At 44.3% G+C, this 23,041-nt stretch overlaps 1 protein-coding gene across 1 annotated transcript; it reads left to right on the forward strand.

The window, feature by feature from the left end:
* The first annotated feature begins 61 nt into the window (after positions 1-61).
* LOC125465677 (thymic stromal cotransporter homolog) lies at positions 62-18,981 on the forward strand. Its single transcript, XM_048559405.2, has 4 exons — positions 62-1,179; positions 14,691-14,774; positions 15,949-16,105; positions 18,294-18,981. Exons 1-4 carry the CDS (start codon positions 198-200, stop codon positions 18,418-18,420), a joined length of 1,350 nt encoding a protein of 449 aa, XP_048415362.1. The 5' UTR covers positions 62-197; the 3' UTR covers positions 18,421-18,981.
* Positions 18,982-23,041: the final 4,060 nt, after the last annotated feature.

Below are 23,041 nucleotides of genomic sequence, written 5' to 3' on the forward strand. Positions count from 1 at the left end.
ACGCTACTGTGCATGAGGCTCATAAACTGAATCCTGAGTGGAGAGATTACAGGAACGCAGACACTTACCAAGGACGGAGTCTGGTCTAAGGACAGCGTCTGGTCCAGGAACAGTGTGCTGCATTCTCCAGCATCTGCAGCTCCCATTATCTCTGCCTTGTACAGGGTCCAACAGGCAGCAGGCATTGAGTAGTGGTGATGGTTCTGGTTGTTGATATGAATTCACTGTTGAGCTATGTGGAGCCAGTAGTGGTTCTTACCAATGTGGCCAATTCCCTGTTTGATACAGCGCTACTGATGGAGGTATATGACCACCTGAATGGGACAGCGGCTGGAAGCAGTGACCTGGTCCAGAAGGAAGTGGCCCAGTTCTATATGATTTACAACATGATCTACTCATTAGCCCCCTTACTGACCACGGTGCTGCTGGGAAGGTGGGCTGATTGCCAAGGCCAGAAGGTGCTACTGGTGGTGCCATTACTGGGCTACCTGCTGGGAAGACTCTTACTACTGTTCACCCACATTTTCCAGCTCCCTGTCAACGTGATGTTCGGTTGTGCTGTGATCAATGGATTGACTGGGGGATTCCCAGCTTACTGGAGTGGGATTAATGCCATCACTGCCCTGAGGTCAGGACCAGCCAGACGCAGTCTGAGGTTAAATATGCTGGAGGTGGCATCGGGGATAGCTGGATTCATTGGCAGTGTGGCATCTGGCCACTTCTTCCTGATGAAAGTTAACAACCAACACGGGCTGTTACTGATCTGCCTGTGCCTAACTCTGTACTTACTAAGTCTGCTGTATGCGGCATTTATCCTCCGTTATCCTTCTGTCCAGCCACAATGCCAGGTTCCCACAGAGGTGAATGACCCCAGCCCGAAGAGGTACAGCATACAGATGGCTCTTCTGTTTGTCTGCTACATCCTGTATGATTTTGGAGTGACTGGTGGTGAGAACATCATCTCAATCTTTGTCCTGAAGCCCCCCTTGAGCTGGGATGCAGTCTGGGTGGGCTATGGTAAAGCTGCCTGCTACGTCATGTTTCTGACCAGCTTCCTCGGAGTTCTGATTCTTTCTAAATGGCTGAGTGACACCTCCCTGGTCTTTATGGGGATCATCTCCAACACGTCTGGGTTCATCACCATGGCCTTTGTGAGCAGGAGTTCGGTCTATTTTGTTGGTAAGTACCGCCCTCCCCTCTAACCGCACCAATAAAAATTAGACAAACTCCTCTGGCCTCGGGAGCCTCCATTTGAATCATTCTCGAGATATGGGTATCACTGGCTAGGCCAGCATTTATTACGCAGTGGGTAATTGCGATTCAACCACATTACTGTAAGCTTGGAGACACAACTAGACCAGACTATGTGTGGTTGGCAGATTTCCTTCCCTGAAAGGGATTCATGACTCTGACAGGTTTTTGTTGCAATAATTGACGCTGGTTTCAATTAAACTAACTTTTGATTCCTTATTTTTAATTGAATTCAACTCTCACCATCTGCTGTGGCTGACTTTGAACCCCTGTTCCCACACTGGGGCTCCAGATTACTGGTCTAATGACAATACCAATTCCTCCTCTGAGCAATAGTAATTAAAGTCATTATTTATTCAACCATTTGGAAGAAATAGCAATGAGGTACAGAAAGGATACTGGATTGGGAGTAGGGGGCCATTTATGTAATTACCTGGAATCTAAACACTGGAAAACCCTAACCAGAGATAATGGGAACTGCAGATGCTGGAGATTCCAAGATAATAAAATGTGAGGCTGGATGAACACAGCAGGCCAAGCAGCATCTCAGGAGCACAAAAGCTGACGTTTCGGGCCTAGACCCTTCATCAGAGAGGGGGATGGGGGGAGGGAACTGGAATAAATAGGGAGAGAGGGGGAGGCGGACCGAAGATGGAGAGTAAAGAAGATAGGTGGAGATTACAAGAGAGTTGCAATGGGAGAGAGATTCCCTGAGGTTGGTCTGGAGGGAGGAGGGTAACTTCTTCAGGTTAGGCATCCCTGGAAGAGGCTTCGCAGTGAGGTTAAAATAGTATCAGAGATAATGGGAACTGCAGATGCTGGAGATTCCAAGATAATAAAGTGTGAGGCTGGATGAACACAGCAGGCCAAGCAGCATCTCAGGAGCACAAAAGCTGACGTTTCGGGCCTAGACCCTTCATCAGAGAGGGGGATGGGGGGAGGGAACTGGAATAAATAGGGAGAGAGGGGGAGGCGGACCGAAGATGGAGAGTAAAGAAGATAGGTGGAGATTACAAGAGAGTTGCAATGGGAGAGAGATTCCCTGAGGTTGGTCCGGAGGGAGGAGGGTAACTTCTTCAGGTTAGGCATCCCTGGAAGAGGCTTCGCAGTGAGGTTAAAATAGTATCAGAGATAATGGGAACTGCAGATGCTGGAGATTCCAAGATAATAAAATGTGAGGCTGGATGAACACAGCAGGCCAAGCAGCATCTCAGGAGCACAAAAGCTGACGTTTCGGGCCTAGACCCTTCATCAGAGAGGGGGATGGGGGGAGGGAACTGGAATAAATAGGGAGAGAGGGGGAGGCGGACCGAAGATGGAGAGTAAAGAAGATAGGTGGAGATTACAAGAGAGTTGCAATGGGAGAGAGATTCCCTGAGGTTGGTCCGGTCTCTCCCATTGCAACTCTCTTGTAATCTCCACCTATCTTCTTTACTCTCCATCTTCGGTCCGCCTCCCCCTCTCTCCCTATTTATTCCAGTTCCCTCCCCCCATCCCCCTCTCTGATGAAGGGTCTAGGCCCGAAACGTCAGCTTTTGTGCTCCTGAGATGCTGCTTGGCCTGCTGTGTTCATCCAGCCTCACATTTTATTATCTTGGAATCTCCAGCATCTGCAGTTCCCATTATCTCTGATACTATTTTAACCTCACTGCGAAGCCTCTTCCAGGGATGCCTAACCTGAAGAAGTTACCCTCCTCCCTCCGGACCAACCTCAGGGAATCTCTCTCCCATTGCAACTCTCTTGTAATCTCCACCTATCTTCTTTACTCTCCATCTTCGGTCCGCCTCCCCCTCTCTCCCTATTTATTCCAGTTCCCTCCCCCCATCCCCCTCTCTGATGAAGGGTCTAGGCCCGAAACGTCAGCTTTTGTGCTCCTGAGATGCTGCTTGGCCTGCTGTGTTCATCCAGCCTCACATTTTATTATCTTGGAATCTCCAGCATTTGCAGTTCCCATTATCTCTGATACTATTTTAACCTCACTGCGAAGCCTCTTCCAGGGATGCCTAACCTGAAGAAGTTACCCTCCTCCCTCCGGACCAACCTCAGGGAATCTCTCTCCCATTGCAACTCTCTTGTAATCTCCACCTATCTTCTTTACTCTCCATCTTCGGTCCGCCTCCCCCTCTCTCCCTATTTATTCCAGTTCCCTCCCCCCATCCCCCTCTCTGATGAAGGGTCTAGGCCCGAAACGTCAGCTTTTGTGCTCCTGAGATGCTGCTTGGCCTGCTGTGTTCATCCAGCCTCACACTTTATTATCTTGGAATCTCCAGCATCTGCAGTTCCCATTATCTCTGATACTATTTTAACCTCACTGCGAAGCCTCTTCCAGGGATGCCTAACCTGAAGAAGTTACCCTCCTCCCTCCAGACCAACCTCAGGGAATCTCTCTCCCATTGCAACTCTCTTGTAATCTCCACCTATCTTCTTTACTCTCCATCTTCGGTCCGCCTCCCCCTCTCTCCCTATTTATTCCAGTTCCCTCCCCCCATCCCCCTCTCTGATGAAGGGTCTAGGCCCGAAACGTCAGCTTTTGTGCTCCTGAGATGCTGCTTGGCCTGCTGTGTTCATCCAGCCTCACATTTTATTAACCCTAACCAGAGATCAGTTTCCTGTTTTATTAGTAATCCTCATGCTTGTGATCTCAATCGTGAACTTGAAGTCAGCGAATTTTGTAATTCATGAATTGGCTTCAGTGAAGCACTCGGATTATTGTAAACCCCAACAGATATCTTTTGTGATGTTTTGACATTGTGAAACGTGAGTTCTTCTACACTGTTGACGTATATTTCGCTTGGCATGATTCAGATTGAGGCTCCTGGCCCCATAACATTCCCACATGTTGAGAATGAATCAAAAGGCAAACTTGAGATCACAAATTCAAGTATCTGACTAATATTCCCTATTGCGTCATTAATCTGCCTGATGCTGTCAGTATTACAGGATTTTAAAAAAGGTTTTATGATGGTTTATCTCTCACAGGGATTAGTTTAGTATTCCAAATGCAGTCAGAAATCTCAAGCATTATTTAAGGTGCAAGATGTCTACCCATTTCCTGAGGACTGCCAAGCAGCAAGGCAGACTGTGTGGTCAATGTAACTGTACTAATTGGCACAACAGGGCAGGGCAAGGTAGGGCAGGGCAGGATAGGTAGGCACTGAGTGAGTGAATGCTAAGAGACCAGCCTGGTCCAATCTGTGACCTGGGTGCCTGCTCCTATGAGAAAATATTCCTGCAACAACCTTTCAATGTTATTTGTCAGTGCGCTCTTAGTTGCAGGCCTGTGCTTCCAGAGCAGGTGTATCAGAGAGAAGTCTTGATGGTCATGAGAAGATGCCAATGTCTATGGGTAAGGGCTGTGTGCAGCTGGTGCCCTGAGCTACAGTTTGGTGCTAAGCATCACAACTTGGTATGGCAACTGCTCTGCCCAGGACCATAAGAAACTACAGAGAGTTGTGAACACAGCCCAATCCGTCACACAAGCCAACCTTCCATCCATTGACTCCATCTACACTTCCCATTGCCTCAGGAAGGCAGCCAACATCATCAAAAACCCCTCCCACCCCGGTTATAATCTCTTCCATCGGTTAGAAGATACAAAAACTTAACACACGTACCAACAGATAGAAGAACAGCTTCTCCCCTGCTTTTTTGGACTTCTGAATGGACCTCTCAAATTTTAAGTTTAATGTTGATCTTGCTATGTGTGCACCTTCTCTGCAGTTGTAACATTATGTTCTTCACTGTTCTATTGTCCCACTTTGTATGATATGCTGTCCCTGTACGGTACACGAGAAAAAGCCTTTCACTGTATTTAGATACATGAGACAATAATAAATCAAATCAACAAGGAGGCTCCTCACAGCCGGCATTGAGCTGAGTTCACCAGGTACTCGCCCTGAGTTCCAGGCTGAGACTGTGTTCATTCACTGCCAGGAAGCCCCTGACCATGAACAAACCTCCCATCCCACATGACCCCTCCCATTCACACTTTACCATATCCCACCTTGGAAATACTATCAGCCCCTTCGCAATTATCTTACCCCACCATGGGGTGGTGCAGCTCCCAACTCCCTAGGAATTCCTTGCCAAGTCTTCCCTCTCACAGCAGCAGCAACATTGCCCACATCCACCTCCCCACCACATATACGTTACAATGTGTTGCATTGACTAAATGTAGCGCATTATCCCCAAAGCGTTTAGAGCAGGAGAAACTGAGAGGGACAAGCAAAATGTTGGGTCTACCTACAGCACATACACTGTAGCAGCACAAGAAGGCAGCTCACCATCACCTTCTCAAAGGCAACTATGGACAGGCAATAAATGTTGGGTAGCCGCTGACACCCACATCCCATGTGAGATTTTAAGAAGTGAGATAAAATGGTTCACTTTTTTCATTCCTCATGTCAAAATGGACAATTTCATGCTTTCCCACATTTCCCAAGGCCGACACTGTCCCTCATGGCATACCATTTGTTACATCTTGCCAACCAGAAGCTGACCCATTTATGCCCACTGTTAGCTCACCAATCTTCTTTCCATTGTTACTTCCTACGCCATCAGCTTTTATTTTCCACATTACTCTTTGATATGACAGTTCATCAAATGCCTTCTGAAAATCTAAATATGGTATATACATTGGCTCCCCTTTATCCACTGTTCGTGTTGCTCCCTCAATACATTGATCCAATACATTGATCAATCATAATTTCCCTTTGACAAAACCATGTTGATTCTGCCTAACTCCCTTGACATTATCTGAGTGCACTGTTATAAATGCTGTAAAAATAGCCTCTAACATTTTCCCTGTCGAGCTAACTGGCCTGTAGGTTTCACGTTTGCCTCCCTTACATTTTGAAGAAAAGGAACTGCATTTTCCATTCAAGTGGAACCATCCCAACTATCTCACTAACCACTTCTTATAAGACCTTGGGATGAAGTCTATCAGGACCTGGCACTTATTAACCCTCAGCTCCAACAGTTTAGTCAGGACTACTTCTCTAGTAATTGTAATTTATTGATTTACTCCCTTCCTTCTGTTTCATGATTTACAGCTATTTTTGGGATCTTACTTGATTCCACTTCATAGAAACTAGGAGCCAGAGTAGGTCATTGAGCTCTTTGACCTTGTTCTGCCATTCAGTATGATCATGGCTGATCCCTGAGTTCATTCCTGCTTTCTCCCGAGACTCTTTGATGTCTATAAAATTGTGCTGCAGCTTTATGCAGTCATTCTCCATTTAAATAATATTCAGCTCCTGTATTCTTGCTGTCAAAGTACATGACCTCACATTTCCCCATGTTATATTCCATTTACCAAGATTTTGTCCACTCGCTTATCCTATCTATATTCCCCTGCAGAGTCTTTATGTTATCCTCACCACCAGTGATCCCTCTAACTCTCTTATCCGCTGCAAGGACTGCAAGGCTTGTGCGTGCCAGTGATTTCTGGAATTGGAATGTCAATGCCATGATTGGCGTGAAATTGCATGGAACATCGGAGTGGCTGTGCAGCTTAAAGGAAATATTGCTCACCATTTGCCTTCCAATCTGTTTATGTGTCATCTGCAAATGTGGAGACAGTTCAATCCTTTCCTCATCCAAACTATTAATATATCGAGTCATAGAGCTGTCCAGGACAGAAACAGACCCTTCAGTCCAACTCGCCCACGCTGACCAAATATCCTAAATTAACCTAGTCCTATTTGCCAGCATTTGGCCCATATCCCTCTAAACCCTATCAGAGATAATGGGAACTGCAGATGCTGGAGATTCCAAGATAATAAAATGTGAGGCTGGATGAACACAGCAGGCCAAGCAGCATCTCAGGAGCACAAAAGCTGACGTTTCGGTCTAGGCCCGAAACGTCAGCTTTTGTGCTCCTGAGATGCTGCTTGGCCTGCTGTGTTCATCCAGCCTCACATTTTATTATCCCTCTAAACCCTTCCTATTTGTGTATCTGTCCAGATTCCTTTTAAATGTTGTAATTGTAACAGTGAGGCAATAGCCTAATGGTATTATTGCTGGACTATTAATCCAGCGAGCTGGATAGTGTTCTGGGGACCCTGGTTTGAATTCAATAAAATATCTGGAATTAAGAATCTAATGATGATCATGAATCCATTGTTGCGTGTTGGGAAAAATCCATCGGGTTCATTGATGTTCCTTAGGGAAGAAAACTGGCTTACATGTGACTCCAGACCCACGACAATGTGGTTGACTCTCAACTGCCCTCTGGGCAATTAGAGGTGGACAGTAAATGCTGTCTGGCCAGTGATGCCCTCATCCCATGAATGAATAAAGAATAAAAGAAAAGCCTCCACCACATCCTCTGGCAGCTCATTCTATATATGTACCTCCCTTTGAGTGAAAAAAATTGCCCCTTAAAGTCCATTTTAAATCTTCCCACTTTCACCTTCGTCCTGTGTCCTCTAGTTTTGGACTGCCCCACCCCAGGGAAAAGACTTGACTATTCACTCAACTCATACCCCTCATGATTCTATAAAACTCTATAAGATTGTCCCTCAGCCTCCAACGCTCCGGGGAAAATAGCCCAACCCTATTCAGCCTTTCCCTGTAGCTCAAACCCTCCAAGCCTGGCAACATCTTTGCAAATCTCTTCTGAACCCTTTCAAGTTTCACAGTATGTTTCCTAAAGCAGAAGATCAGAATTGAGTGCAATATTCCAAAAGTAGTCTCACCAAAGTCCTGGACAGCTACAACATGACTCCTCAACTCCTATTCTCAATGCATGACCAATAAAGGCAAGTGTATCAAACGCCTTCTTCACTACGCTATCAGTAAATATCTGTAGCCCCAGCACAGATCCCTGTGGGACACCACTTGTTGTAAGCTGCCAACCTGAAAAAATGCAACCCTGCTACTTTATTCTAACTCTTTGTCTTCTAATATTTAGTTAATTCTCTATTCATCCTGATTTACTATCTCTAATATCATGGTCTCTTACCTTGAAAATATTCAGTGATCTGGCCTCCGAAGCCTTCTGTGGCAGAGAATTCCAGAGGTTCACTATGCTATGAAGAAATACTTCCTCATTTCAGTTCTTTCTTGTCTATCCCAAAGACTGAGACAATGATCCTTGGTTCTAGATTCCCCAACCAGAGAAAACATCACCTTTCATCTAGCCTGTTCAGCCCTGTTAAAGTTTTATGTGTTTCAATCACGTGTGCTCTCGTATTTCTAAATTCTGGTGAATACAGGCCCAGTCAAACCAATCTCTCCTCATAGGACAGTCCTGGTATCCAATGAACCTCCACTGCATTCCCTCTATGGCAAGTATGTCCTTTCTTAGGTAGGGAGACCAAAACTGCATGCAATACTCTAGGTATGGACCCCAAGGCCCTGTATAACAACTGTAAGACATTCCTACATGAACTCAATTCCTTTTGCAATGAAGGCCAGTATATCTTCCTCATCGTTGCTGCGCCTTCCTGACTGCTTTCATTGACTGGTGTACAAGAACACCAAGATCCCTTTGTACATCCACACTTCCCAATAAATCATCATTGAAATAACACTCTTCCTTTCTGTTTCTTAGAGCAAAGTATCTCACTTCAAATTTAGCCACATTGGACTGTATCTGCCATGTGTTTGCCAACTCAATAAACTTTTTTGAATCACTTTGAAGCCTTCTTGCACCCTCCTCACAACTTTCAATCCCACCCAGTTTTGTGTCATCAGCAAATTTGAAAATGAAGCATTTGGTTGCCTCATCTGGGTCATTTGTATATATCATGAATAATTGTAGCCCAAGCACTGATTCTTATGGTAATCCATCAGTCACTGCCTGCTATTCAGTAAAACATCTATTTCTTCCCACTCTCTGCTTTATGTCTGTCAACCAATCCTCATTCCATGCCAATATATTACCCCCTTTCCCATACAATTTAACTTTGCCCACTAATCTCTTCTGAGAAATCGCATTGAAAAAAAGCCTTCTGAATATTCAAATACACCACAATAACTGGTTCTCCCTTGTTTGCTCTATTACTTACATCCCCCTAAAAAGCTCCAGACCAGATATGCACTTATTTAATTTTTAGCAAAAAAACTATTTAATATCAGTTAATTTACATTTCCAAGCATTTTTGCTGACCAAACCAGGAACATTTTCAAAAATACTTTTTTTAACTGTCAATGAATCGCTTTGTATCTTGGCCGCAGATTTTCTCCAAAATTTTAGCCTTGCAAGTTCCATCAGTTGACAGCTTTTATGTGCATATCTACCAGTGCAATAGGGCAGTCTGTACCCAATCTGAAATCTCTGTGTGCAACCCAAAATCTCATCTGCTTTGTAATTTTTCCTATATGGTCGCTTTTATTAGTTTGTCTTCTAATTTGTTCATAGCTGCTGAGACTTCCCAATCATGTGGGCTTTTGTTCCTGGAGATATTCCTTAACCTTGTTAAGTTATACTGTCAATTATTTTTATCTCCTCCTATTAAAAGGATTCTTTTCCGTGGTTTGGGATCTCTGTCTTTATCATGTTCCTTCCAAAAGCTATTGTGGAGTGTACGCTGCATTTTCTTGCCTTTCATCTTCATACTTTATTTTACAATTTATGGACCTCACCTCCTGCCCCTCATCCTGTACATTCAAACAGTTGTTCATTTTTCAGAGGCTTTCCCTACTTTACATACATTAGGTTCGCCTTTCCAATGATTGGCTCCCAGCCCCCACCATGGTAAATATTTGATATCAGTGTCCACATTTGGTAGTTGTCTTTTAAAACTGATAACCTTATTTTGAATTTATTTATCCGGCCTCCTTCCAATAAATTGTCAATAGTTATGCAAAATGTAGTTGTGAGTAGTTCCTGATTCTTCATGACTTTGTACAACCATTTTACAAACTACAAATTTATAATCTATGCCTAGTAACCTTGAGGAATATACCCAAACCACCTGATTTACCACGATTCATAACAGTTGTCTCTCTGTTTTACCAGTAATCTATCCCAGGCCCCTCCACTCTGGCTGATCTGTCAAAGTCCTATGAACCATTTTGCTTATTACTGTGTGTTTTCTTTCACACACTTTCTGCTAATATATTCATTTTCATTCAATCCCTACAGTGTGGAAACAGGCCTGTCAGCCCAACAAGTCCATACTGACCCTTGGAGCATTCCACCCAGACAATCCCCCTATAATCCACCTAATCTACACACCCCTAAACACTATGGGCAATTTAGCAGGGCTAATCCACCTAGTCTACACATCTTTGGACTGTGGGAGGAAACCGGAGCACCTGGAGAAAACCCACATAGGCATGGGGAGAATATGCAAAGTCCACACAGACAGTCGCCTAAGGGTGGAATCGAACCCAGGTCCCTGGTACTGTGAGGCAGCAGTGCTAACCACTGAGCCATCGTATGGCTGATTATGTACATTGTTGCACGCTTATATGTCAGTTCATGATTAGCAATGTGGTTCAGCGGTTCGCACAGCTACCTCACAGCATCAGGGACCTGAGTTCAATTCCAGCTTCGGGTGACTGTCTGTGTGGAGTTTGCATGTTCTGTGTGCATCTGTCTGAGTTTTCTGCGGGTGCTCTGGTTTCCTGCCACAGTCCAAAGATGTGTAGGTTAGATGAATTGTTAAAGGGGTTAGAAGGATATCTAGGATAGAGGTCTAGTGAGATGTTTTTCAGAGGTTTGGTGTAGACCTGATGTGCTGAATGACCTCTTTCTGCACAATAGGGATTCTATGATTTTAGTGGTGGAATTTTGTCAATGGTCCAAGTATAGTCCCTATTCACTTTTTTCATTTCCTTATCCAAATTATTTCTAATGTTTACTGTATATTATTGTTAACTGACTAAATGTGACTTAAAACCGACATCCATGTGACATACCAGAACCACAGTGATGTTGATTGACTCTTAATTCCCATTTGGGCAATAAATGCTGGCCCATTCAGTAATACCCACATCCATTGAACGGATTTAAAAAACTGGTCTCGTGTTCAGAGAAACTGTCCTAAAAACATTCTCTGAACAATTCATCTATACTCTCTTTATATGCCTGACTTTTCAAGTCTATATGTAGATTAAAATCCCTCTTGATTATCAAAATACCTTTCTGGCAAGTTCCAATTAATACCTCCTATATACTCCACCTACAGTAAGGTTACTCTTAGGGGCATGTATACCACTTCCACAAGTGACTTATTGCCTTTATCATTGCTCATCTCCATCCAGACTGTTTTCACATCCTGGCTTCCAGAACCTAGGCCTCTCTGGTGTGTTAAAATTATCATTAACTAAGATGCCACCCATCCACCTTTTCCTAGCTTTCTGCACTTCTTAATGCCATGTAACCTTTAATATTCCAATCCAATTAATGTAATTTGATCAGAACCTACTCATTCATTTCTATTTGTACTCCGAGTTCATTGTTTCTTGGTTTGAATTTTATACGCACATTTTTCTTTTTCAGATCCTGCTCTAGTTCCCTCTTGAAACCTTGCCTCCACCATAGAGCCACAGAGGTTTACAACATGCTGCCCAGTTTTCACAATTAAGCCAGTCCCATTTGCCTGAGTTTGGGCCATATCCGTCCGTACCTATCCCATCCATGTACCTGTCCAAATGTTTCTTAAATTGTATTTGCCTCCACCATTACCTCTGACAGCCCATTCCAGACACTCACGACTCTCTGTATGAAAAAGCTTCCCCTCTGAACCCTTTTGTATCTTTCCCTTCTCACCTTAAACTATGCCCTCAAATTTTGGCTCCCCTATCGTGGGGAAGAGCTGGGCAATATCTACTTTATCTATGCCTCTCATAATTTTATAGACTTTCATAACGTCACCCCTCAGTTTCCTCTGCTCTCAGAAACAAAGTCCCAGCCTATCCAGCTTCTCCTTAAAACTCAAACCTTGCAGTCCAGGTAACATCCTAGTAAATCTTTTCTGCACTCTTTCTAATTTAGTAATATCCTTTCTATAATAGGATGATCAGAACTGCACACACTACTCCAAATGTGGCTTCTCATACTCTCAAACAGTGCATACCAGTCTGAAACACTCGTGTGAAGTACTTCTTAGCATTGTCATTGCTTCTTTCACTTTACACTTTAAATGTCGGCCCTCTCGTTGTTTCTCCCTTTATAAGCAGGGGCACGTTCCCCCTCTCTACTCCATTCAGGCTCTCCTGATTTCAGAAACCTCCTCCCAGTATTCCTTTCTCCAAAGAGAATGCTCCCAACCTCTCCAGTCTACCCAGAACCTCTCCAAAGTGTTTTCATTCATCCTAAAGCAAGGCGCCCATAACAGTGTACAATACTCCAGCTGAGGTCCAACACGTGTCTTGTACATGTTTGACATCGCCGCTCTGCTCTTGTACTCTGTTCTCCTATCGATAAAGTTGTGGGCATGTGTGCTTTATTAACCGCTCTGTCCACCTATCCAGCCACCTTCAATGATCTTCACACACATACACAAAGGATCCTGAGCCCCTGTACCCCCTTTAAAATGATACCTTTTATTTTATAATTTTTCTCCTTGTTTTTAATTATCACCAAACCTGTCCTCAACTACAGCAATTCCCACAAAATCCTGCTCATGCTTTCTCCCTGAGATACACACTCTGCCGGTCAGGATGAACTTGCACATTCCTCACAGCTTCAGCACAGCTTTCCATGGATCAGGTTAATATCCAGCTCTGCTTTGCAGATCTCTTTCATAAAGTGGCATCAGGGGGAATCACTTGTAGAATTGGCAGTGTCAGCAACATGATGCTTCACAACCTGAAACTCCTCTCAATCCCATGTCTATCATGTGAAGATGCAAACTCCAAATAGCAATAGAACTAGTGTGAAGTGATTCATTTTAGTGTGGGAATGATTATATGTATAACAGTGTGAAAGTGGGAGGGTTTGTAAGGGTGAGAGCGAGGATGTAAATGTGAGGGTGTGAGCAAGAGTGAAAGTGTGAGGGTGTATACGGGTGAGAGCGAGGATGAAAGTGAGGGTGTGTGCAAAGTCCTGTGAAGGTGCAAGTAAGATTTTGTGTCTTTATGAGCTTGAGTGTGTACGTGAGTGTGAATGTGTGTGAATGGATTTAAGTAAATGAGTTTGTGCGGGTAAGTGTGATCATAAGTTTATGTGAATTAGTGTGCAAGAGTGAGTGTAAATGTGTGTATATGAGTGTTTGAGTACAAGTGAGCACGGGCGTGTGATTAAATGTGAGCATATGTGTTTGTTAGTTTATCTGAGTGAGTGTGAGTGAGCAAGAGTGTGTTTGAGTGCTTTGAATAAGCATGAGTGCGTGTGAGTGAGAGTGTCAGCACGAGTGCGTGTGAGCTACTGAGTGTGAATTTTATTCTTCATCTCAGGTTGTCCCCTCTCTAATAGTAATATGAGCACAACACAATCCAAGGAGCTATAATCCCATATATTTTTAAAAAATCACTGTCAAAAGCTTGCTGTTTTCTTTGGGTCAGTCGTGAATGACCAAATCAAGTTTCACACATTCCCAGCTGCAGCTATGGAATGGGCTGTGGCCATGGTTATTAATAGAATAACGTCACAACATTGCACTGTTACCGTGACAGCAAGCATAAAAAACAGAAACTGTTACGATGGCACACACACTTGACTGGAACTGGGATGAGGAGTTTTCTTTTGTGGATTTGGCAGAGGCTTTGAGCTTTGAAGCTGTGTGTGTGGGTGGATTCTGTGTCCCTACAGTTTAATAAAACTCAGTGTCCTCATGGCCACACCTTGTGGGAACCTGACATGGGAGCAGCTCAACCGCTGAGGTCAAGCACATTGTGTGATACTTGTGAGTGTGAGACTGCACATGAGAGTCAGCAATTGAGTATGAATCTGTGTCAGAGAGTTAGGGAATAAGTGTGAGAGTCAGCAAGTGTGAGACTGTGTGTAATAGTCAGAGAGTCAGTGTGAGATTGCGTGAGAGTCAGAGAGCGAGAGTGAGACTGTGTGTGAGAATCAATGAGTGTGAGACTGCATCTGTGAGTCAGAGAATGTGAGAGTATGTGTGTGAGTTGGAGAGGATGAGACTGCATGTGAGAGTCAATGAGTGAAAGACTGTGTAAACACAGTGACAGGACAGACTGAGTACACACAGGAGTAGGGCAATCTGTGTACACACACAGTGACAGGGCAGTCTGCATACACACCTAGTGACAGGGCAGTCTGCGTACATACACAGTGATGGGGCAGTCTGCGTACACACATAGTGACAGGGCAGCCTGTGTACACACACACAGTGACGGGGCAGTCAGCGACACACACAATGACGGGGTAGTCTGCGTACACACCTAGTGACAGGGCAGTCTGCATACACACACAGTGACAGGGCAGTCTGCGTACACACCTAGTGACAGGGCAGTCTGCGTACACACAGTGATGGGACAGTCTACGTACACAATGTGATGATGTGACCTTTATTTTCTCCAGCTCGCAGCATGATGTTATTCTCGTGTATTCCAATGCCCACAATTCGAGCTCAGCTGTCCAAGCAAATGGAGGGGGCTTCTTACGGTAAGGATGGAGTAAAGGATTATAGAGAGTGAATGGGGTTATAGAGGGTGAGTGAGATTGTAGAGGGTGAGTGGGATTATAGAGGGTGAGTGGGACTATAGAGGCTGACTGGGGTTATAGTGAGTGAGTGGAGTTATAGAGAGTGAGTGGGGTTATAGTGGGTGAGCGGGATTATAGAAGGTGAGTGGGATTATAGAGGGTGAGTGGGATTATAGAGGGTGAGCGGGGTTATAGAGAGTGAAGGGGGTTATAGAGAGTGAAGGGGGTTATAGAGGGTGAGTGAGATTGTAGAGGGTGAGTGGGATTATAGAGGGTGAGTGGGACTAGAGAGGCTGACTGGGGTTATAGTGAGTGAGTGGAGTTATAGAGAGTGAGTGGGATTATAGAGGGTGAGTGAGGTTATAGAGGGTGAGCGGGGTTATTGAGAGTAAGTGGGGGTTATACAGAGTGAATGGGGCTATAGAGAGTTAGTGGGGTTATTGAGGGTGAGCCGGATTATAGAGGGTGAGCAGGGTTACAGAGAGTGAGTCGGGGTTATGGAGGGTGAATGGGGTTATAGATAGTGAGTGGAGTTATAGGGGTTGAGTGGGGCTATAGAGAGTTAGTGGGGTTATAGAGGGTGAGCGGGATTATAGAGGGTGAGCGGGGCTAAACAGGGTGAGCAGGATTATAGAGGGTGAGCAGGGCTATAGAGGGTGAGAGGGATTATAGACAGGGGTTATAGATAGTGTGCAGTGTTGTAGAGGGTGAGTGGGATTATAGAAGGTTAGTAGATAGTGTGCAGTGTTGTAGAGGATGAGTGGGATTATAGAGGGTTAGTGGGGTTACAGAGAGTGAGTGAGGGTTATGGAGGGTGTGTGGGGTCATAGAGAGTGAATGGGGTTATAGAGAGTGAGCGGGGTTATAGAGGGTGAGTGGGGGTTATGGAGGGTGAGTGGGGTTATACAGAGTGAGTGGGGCTATAGAGAGTTAGTGGGGTTATAGAGGATGAGCGGGATTATAGAGCATTAGCGGGGTTCTAGAGTGTGAGTGGGTGTTATGGAGGGTGCGTGTGATTATAGAGATGTGTGTCCCTTATGTGCAGAGACTGTTTGGGCCAATGAATTCCTGCCTATCATGCTGTTACTCATTGCAGCTCTCCAGGTCCTGACTGAAATCCCTCATTTCTTCTCAGGTTCCATCTTCGCCTGGCTGCAGTCAGCAATTGCTTTAACAGACGTGATTTCCACCGCTATGTTCAACAGTCTGTATGCTAACTCGGTCCAGTCGGCCAGTAACTTCCTTCTACTCCTAGCTGCAGCGATATGTTGGTCCAGCACTGTGCCAGTTGTGTAAGTACCCCTCTGTGTGAGAGAGCTGGTCTGTCTACCATCATCTCCTCTGCTCAATTAAACATCCCTCACTTCTCCACCACCTCCTTGATTTAACGATTATCTCTATCTCTCTCTTTTTGAACGTCATCTCGGCCCTTTGCCCAAACATTCTTATCTTTCCCAAAATTCCTTCTCCTAAACCAATCAGTCATTCAGCATTTATCTTCACTGTTAGCAAAATCCGAGCTGACAATGCATTAGAGACAGACCCTCACACAGAACCTCAAATCATCCATACCCTCATTCTCTCACTGACCCTCACACTCTCACTCATCCTTACACTCATTCTCACACTCACTATCACATTGACCCTCACACACACCCTCACACAAACCTCCATTGACTTCCATTCTCATGCTGACCATTACTGATCCCCACCCTCACACAGATACCCTCACTGCCCCTGCCGTCACACACACGCTCATTGACCCTGCTCTGAAACACCACCTTACACACACTCACTGACCCTCACCCTCACCCTCTCCGTTAAATTCCATCCATATCATTAACCAGTGACTCCCTCTCCTTCTGTCCAACTCACGTTGTCCAATCACATTGCCCATGGATGTCTGTGCCCTCCTGACTGAGGTGGGAGGTTATTAGCTGTTGACGATGGGGGTGGAGGGCAGGGCAGGGAATGTAGAAACATGGCACCACTGGGGTATTCACAGCATCTCTTTAATCAGGATAGAGAACCCAACTGACTAGCAGTGGTTAAGAGACACCATCGAGAAGGGGCCATTAGTGCCCAACAGTAAAGGACAGCAAGCAGAGGTTCATGTTGACAGAATGAAATTGAATTGCAGTGAGGAGTAAGGATGTCAGACAAGAGTTTAAGGCATCTAACAATCCCCATAGAACTGTTCAAAAGAGATTCCAACTTCCAATTAACAGCTGAAAGAATTATATATCAAAATTTAATGATTTAAGATGCTTACTGTAACAAATTACTACATAACATTGATAATGGGAACTGCAGATGCTGGAGAATCCAAGATAACAAAGGGTGAAGCTGGATGAACACAGCAGGCCAAGCAGCATCTTAGGAGCACAAAAGCTGACGTTTCGGGCCTAGACCCTTCATCAGAGGGTCTGATGGAGGGTCTAGGCTCGAAACATCAGCTTTTGTGCTCCTGAGATGCTGCTTGGCCTGCTGTGTTCATCCAGCTTCACACTACATAACACTACTCACTAAACACTATCTTCATAAAGAACTTACACACTAGGCCACAAATAGAATACCCTCTCCTTACATGGTGAATCACAATAGCTTTTTGGCCTCTAGCTGCTCTCTCCTCTCCCGGGGATACAGGCAGAATATATAAAAAAAGCTCTGCCTATATCATTCACTGATACTCTAGAAAATCCGGTAACCCAATCAGTGGCTGCCTGAGAGGGTGCTATGCCCTGTCTGAGTCTCAGAAATGTTTAGCGGGCATTTTAAAAATGTTAATGAAACGTAATATGAAACATCCCACAAAATATCTGGGTGTAGTTTCTACGACTGTCACTGACCTCATCTCCTCTGGACCTCCCCTCCACAGCTTCCTACCTCATAGTCACCCCACCCTGATATAACCTGCCTCTACCTCCTTCCCAAAACCCACAAACAGAACAGCCTGGGCAGATCCATCCTCTTAGCCTGTTTTTAATTTGATTTATTGTAGTCATTTGCATGGAAGTACATTGAAAAGTAGTACAGGCAGATCATAGTAAACAAGGTCATAAAGATCTTAGGGTGCATAGACAGAGCGAGGCATACAGGGTTACAGCTGTACAGGAGGTGCACAAAGCAAGATCAACATTAGCAAGTTCAACATTATTTGAAGTTAGAGAGGGCCATTTATGAGTCTAATAACAGCAGGGAAGAAGCTGTTCCTGAACCTGTTTTGTGTGTGTTCAAACTTCTGTGTCTTCTGCCTGACTCCCCACTCACCTTATTTCTTCAAATCTTGACTTCATTCTCTCCTGCTTTGTTCAATCTCTTCCCACTTTCATGCATCATTCTTCTGATGCTTTACGTCAGTTTCACAATGCCATTGGGGTTGACACCAGACCACAGAAGAGGCGGGTCAGTGGGACTAGTTTGCAGTGCTATAGTACAGGCACGATGGATTAAATGGCCATTTTCTGTACCTTGTTCCAGGATTTATAGCTGGAGAGAGAAAAGGGGAACTCATGGCTCAATTGCTGGCACAGACTCAGGACAGAGACTGATCACAGAGGAACTGCACTACAGTGATGGCAGCTGTACATCGTCTCTTTCAGAATGAGGAATCACAGCCAGTATGTGAAAATCCAGTTGACAGAAAGAGACCAAGAGGTTAAACGTCAAGGAAAGAACATCGAGGCCTGACCATGAGGAATTCTCATTTCTTGGTCTCAAACTGAAAATGATTGGAACGTTGACATGGGAGCTTGCTGTGTCTCCCAAAGGAGCTGGGGTCTTGAAAAAGAATATTTTTGGGAATGATAGACTGCCATGCTTGCCCAATCAAGTACCCCACAAACTGTGTATTTTTTTATGAAGTCTCACAAATCTTTCAGTTCATAAAATGATTCAAAGCAGCTGAAGGACAATGAATGCCAACAAATCCCATATCCTGAGATCGAATGGAAGATCAGTTGAAGTGCATAATAATTATCTGTTTATTTATTCCGTCAGATTTATTCTGTCAGATATTGCACCTTGAGATTAATGTTGATCTACCTCACAGTGAGATCTTTCTGTTTGCCTAATGACCCTGATTTGTTATTACAGCAGAGAAATCCTCCAGGATTCTGTAATAGTGCGCACCACTCAATTAGTTTTGCAGTTGTTCGTTCGCTTGTTGAACCGGTTGTCCTGTAGTGTGCAGATGTTTCATTACCCTTCTAGGCAACATCATCAGTGTGACCTCTAATCAAAGCATTGGTGTTCTGCTTCCTTCCAGATTTATATGGTCTTCTGGTGTGATGGTCTTGTCGCTTTCAGTTCTGTTGTTTTAGCAGCGGCCTGTATACAAGGTCTATTTCTATGGGTTTGTTAATGGAGTCCCGTGTTGGGAACCAGGCCCCCAGAAATTCCCTTGCATGTCTGTTGTTCACTTATCCCAGTATGGTCACTTTGTCCCAGTCAAACTGATGATCCTCATTGTCTGTGTCACATCTGGAATGAAGCAGAACACCAACAATTCAATTAGAGGTTGCATTGATGGTGTTGCCCCAAAGGGTAATAAAACATCTGCACGCCACAGAATAACCAGCTTGGCAAGCAAACAAACAACTGCATCCACAACCCAAGCTACAAATTTTCGCTATGAGTTATTTTTCCCTGACTGTTCAGGATCTGTCATACTGCTTACGTATAAAACAGTCTAACTCTGGGAAACTGCCCAATACCACATCCTTATCGGAAACAGAAGCTCTGACTTATTCTTTCTGATATCATCCAGTTAATGCATGATTTACCATCAGTACAATACAAACCCACGCAGGTCCAGACAAGAGATTGCAACAAAGAGAATAAGCTGTTCAAAAATGCCCATCTAACTTCTTTCACAGAATGGACGTTTGGTGGGAAAAGACTGAGCAGTTCCCTGGGGAGAGTCAGCATGACTTTGCCAGAAGAAGGGTTGTGTTTAACCAATTTATTGTGGCTCTTTGAAGAAGTAACATGCATTGTAGATAAAGGGGAGCCTAGCAATGTACTGTACTAGGATTGCCAGTGGGCTTTTGATAAGGAGCCATTTCAAAAATGATTGTGGAATAAAAAAAGCTCATTGATGTAGGAGGTAACACATTGATGTGGATAGAAGACTTGCTTGCCAACAGGAAGTAGAAAATAGTAATAAATGGGGCTCTGTTTGGCAGGATGTGACAAGTGAAATCCAATACAAATGGCATTTTGACGGACTTTCTGTTGGACCAAAGCTGGACTAGTGTATTGTACATGTTTAGCATAACTGCCTGGTGTTTGAACTATATTGAAGGACTCACTTATCCCAAATGCTTTATCGATGAATTGGTTACCTTGGGTCTCTACTTTCAAAAAATTGTCTGCAAACATTTTCAGGTCTGTCATGTCTTTCATCCCCTTTAAAATTGTCTACAATTGTCTCTGCTCATTCTCCTGTCTAAAGTGCATGCCTTACAACATTGACTTCCATCTACCATGTGCCTATCTATTTCACCAGTCTATGTCCTTTTGATGTCCATCACTATCTCCCTGCCATTTATTACACTTGGACGTTGTATCATTTGCAGTTTCAAAACTATGCCCTAGATCCCCAAGCCTGGACAATAGTTTGCATCATAAACCGTGCCTGCCAGTGTTCCTGTCCCAGCCAGTGCTGCTGTCCCAGCTAGTGCTGCTGTCCCTGCAAGTGCTCCTGTCCCAGCCAGTGCTGTTGTCCCAGCCAGTGCTCCTGTCCCAGCCGGTGCTCCTGTCCCAGCCGGTGCTCCTGTCCCTGCCAGTTCTCCTGTCCCAGCCAGTGCTGCTGTCCCAGCCAGTGCTCCTGTCCCTGCCAGTGCTGCTGTCCCTGCCAGTGCTCCTGTCCCTGCCAGTGCTATGTACAATCTTGGGCATCTGAGCAGCCTTGTCTAATCTCTCCACAGGTGTCTCTGGTTCAAGAATGATGTTAAACCTTTAACAGTGTTACACAGAACAGTCTCGATTTTACCTGTGCAATCATTCCAGGCTATAAATCAGACAACAGGAATGCAATACATCGATGATTTAAGAAAATGAGTAATTAATAAATATGACTGTTACGAAATGCCAAGTATTAGACCTGACCATTAAAATCATTTTTGTGTCCTGATCTGTTAGGCTGAAAATGCCTAATGGATTCTTTAAGGTTTGGTCAAAATGATTATGAGAAGGCAATGTGTGCTTTGATAGGAAGCAAATTTATTAGCTTAATCTACTTAATATATACTTACACAAACTAATGAGTGTATCTATTAACTCAAACTACATAATATACATATATACAGGCTATACAAGTTTGGTGGCCTTGGTTAGCACATTTATGAGGAAGAAGTGTTTAATGACAATGAGTCTCACTGCCTTCTGCCTGTCAGGGACCCCTATTTGCGATGGGTGCTGCGGTCTGGGGAATTCAGGGTTCCTGGCACTGTCCACAATCCTGCCCCAAGATCAAGTCCAACGCGTGTGACAGAGTCCCTGATGTTTATACTATTCTGATTACTGTACCCATACTTTCAGTACTTTTCCAGATATTTCATTGTGCAGACAATAAGTTGAAAACATCATTCCAATGGCGCTGTGTCAATTATATAAAATAATGCCTCCCAATGTCAGTAAAGGTTATGCAGTTACCCAACAGCCAAAATAAGCTGTTTTTACACCAGATCAGTAACTTTCCACTCGTCTATAATTGCTGATTGCCATGCTCAATTAATCCTTAATGATTAATCTTAATGGTCGGGTGTGAAGACATCATTTTTTTATGAGCCAATCAGTGCACCTTCTCACAAGAAGCAGAGCTAGAGATGGACGCAGAAACACAGCCCCACTCTAGGTCACAAGGGTAAGGGTGAACTGGGGAGTTGGATTGAGTTAACACTGACCTGGTATTCACTTCTGATAATGCACAGTCCAAGATGGCTTTATCACAATCCATACAACAGCAGGGTTCAGAGATAGGTACTTTTCAGCCTGAGGTTTCCTCCTCTTCTGGTCCACAGTGTGGAGTTTGGGAAGGAGCAGGACAAGGGAGGTAAGCTGTCTTTGTGTAAGAGCGTTTGGCTCACAGACATACACACACAGATATTTGCACAGACTGACTCACTCGTGCACACTTTCAGCAGGGATGTCAACGACCAGTGACCAGAGTCAGGACGCCAGCAGCCAGAGCAGGGATGCCAGTGCCCCAGTGCAGAACAGGAGTAAGCAGCCTGGTGTGGGAGTGAGGTTAGCGACCCAGTGCGGAGTCCAGCAGCAGCCAGCAGTCACCAGTTTGCACTTACCTGTTGTGGAGAGCCTTCAGAGAGGGGCCATAACGTTTGCCTTTTTAACTTTGTTTCATTTTTAAATTCTGAACTATTGTCATGTGTGTATAGCTGTAATGTAATTAGTTTCCTTCATTTCTCTATTCTGTACCTAAGGACTGTACCTCGCTACATTTGTATCTAAAATGGCGGTGTAAGTGGTGACTTCTAAACTTTTCAGTGTATTTATTTGAGTACATGTGACAATAAAGCTAGTTCAGTTCAATTCAATCACTCGTTCGCATGCACGTACACCACACACAGACATAGACACACGCACACACATGCACAAACACAAACACACAGACACAAATTAATGCAAAGTCTCACTCACAGGTGCAACACACACACACATACACTTTCACCTTCACTCTGTCTCTCTCTCTTGCCCTTCCATGCACCCCCAGACCCAAGGGGCTCTTCTCCAATACCATGAAGTTCACAGGATATTATATTCATTGGGTTTAATAAACGTCTCATGTTGAACTCACTACTATGTCATTACACTTTAAAAATGGTAACAGAAGTGAAACTTAGGTGAGTGTTGCAAAGCCACAAACTGAGAGACACAGGCGTGTGCAGAGCTATGAGCTGTGATGACAGAAGGACACCAGCCAGTGTTAAAACATGAGTTAAGAAAAAGTGGCTGCAGTTTCTCCCCATCCAGCTCCTATTGAAATATTGGGGGATATGAAGCAAAACTGTAATATCTCCCATTCACAACTGCAAAATTATGAAGTAGCAACAGACATGATGAGCAAACTAGAGAAGTTACAAGTCTTTACATTTTTATCGCTACTGGGAAGAGGCAGTTTCAAAATGTATTCCACCCAGATATCTCTGAAGAACCTGCAATAAACACAGCACAAATTTTGAAATCTTTGAAGGCACACATTGAAC

Source organism: Stegostoma tigrinum, chromosome 30 (genome assembly GCF_030684315.1).
Source record: "Stegostoma tigrinum isolate sSteTig4 chromosome 30, sSteTig4.hap1, whole genome shotgun sequence".
Taxonomy (NCBI): domain Eukaryota; kingdom Metazoa; phylum Chordata; class Chondrichthyes; order Orectolobiformes; family Stegostomatidae; genus Stegostoma; species Stegostoma tigrinum.

Excerpts from the sequence above, each read along its gene's own strand:
- LOC125465677 (XM_048559405.2), top strand. The coding sequence starts at position 198 with ATGGTTCTGGTTGTTGATATGAATTCACTGTTGAGCTATGTGGAGCCA. Across the intron at positions 14,775-15,948 it reads AATGGAGGGGGCTTCTTACG|GTTCCATCTTCGCCTGGCTG; the intron begins GTAAGGATGGAG and ends ATTTCTTCTCAG. Across the intron at positions 16,106-18,293 it reads TCCAGCACTGTGCCAGTTGT|GATTTATAGCTGGAGAGAGA; the intron begins GTAAGTACCCCT and ends ACCTTGTTCCAG.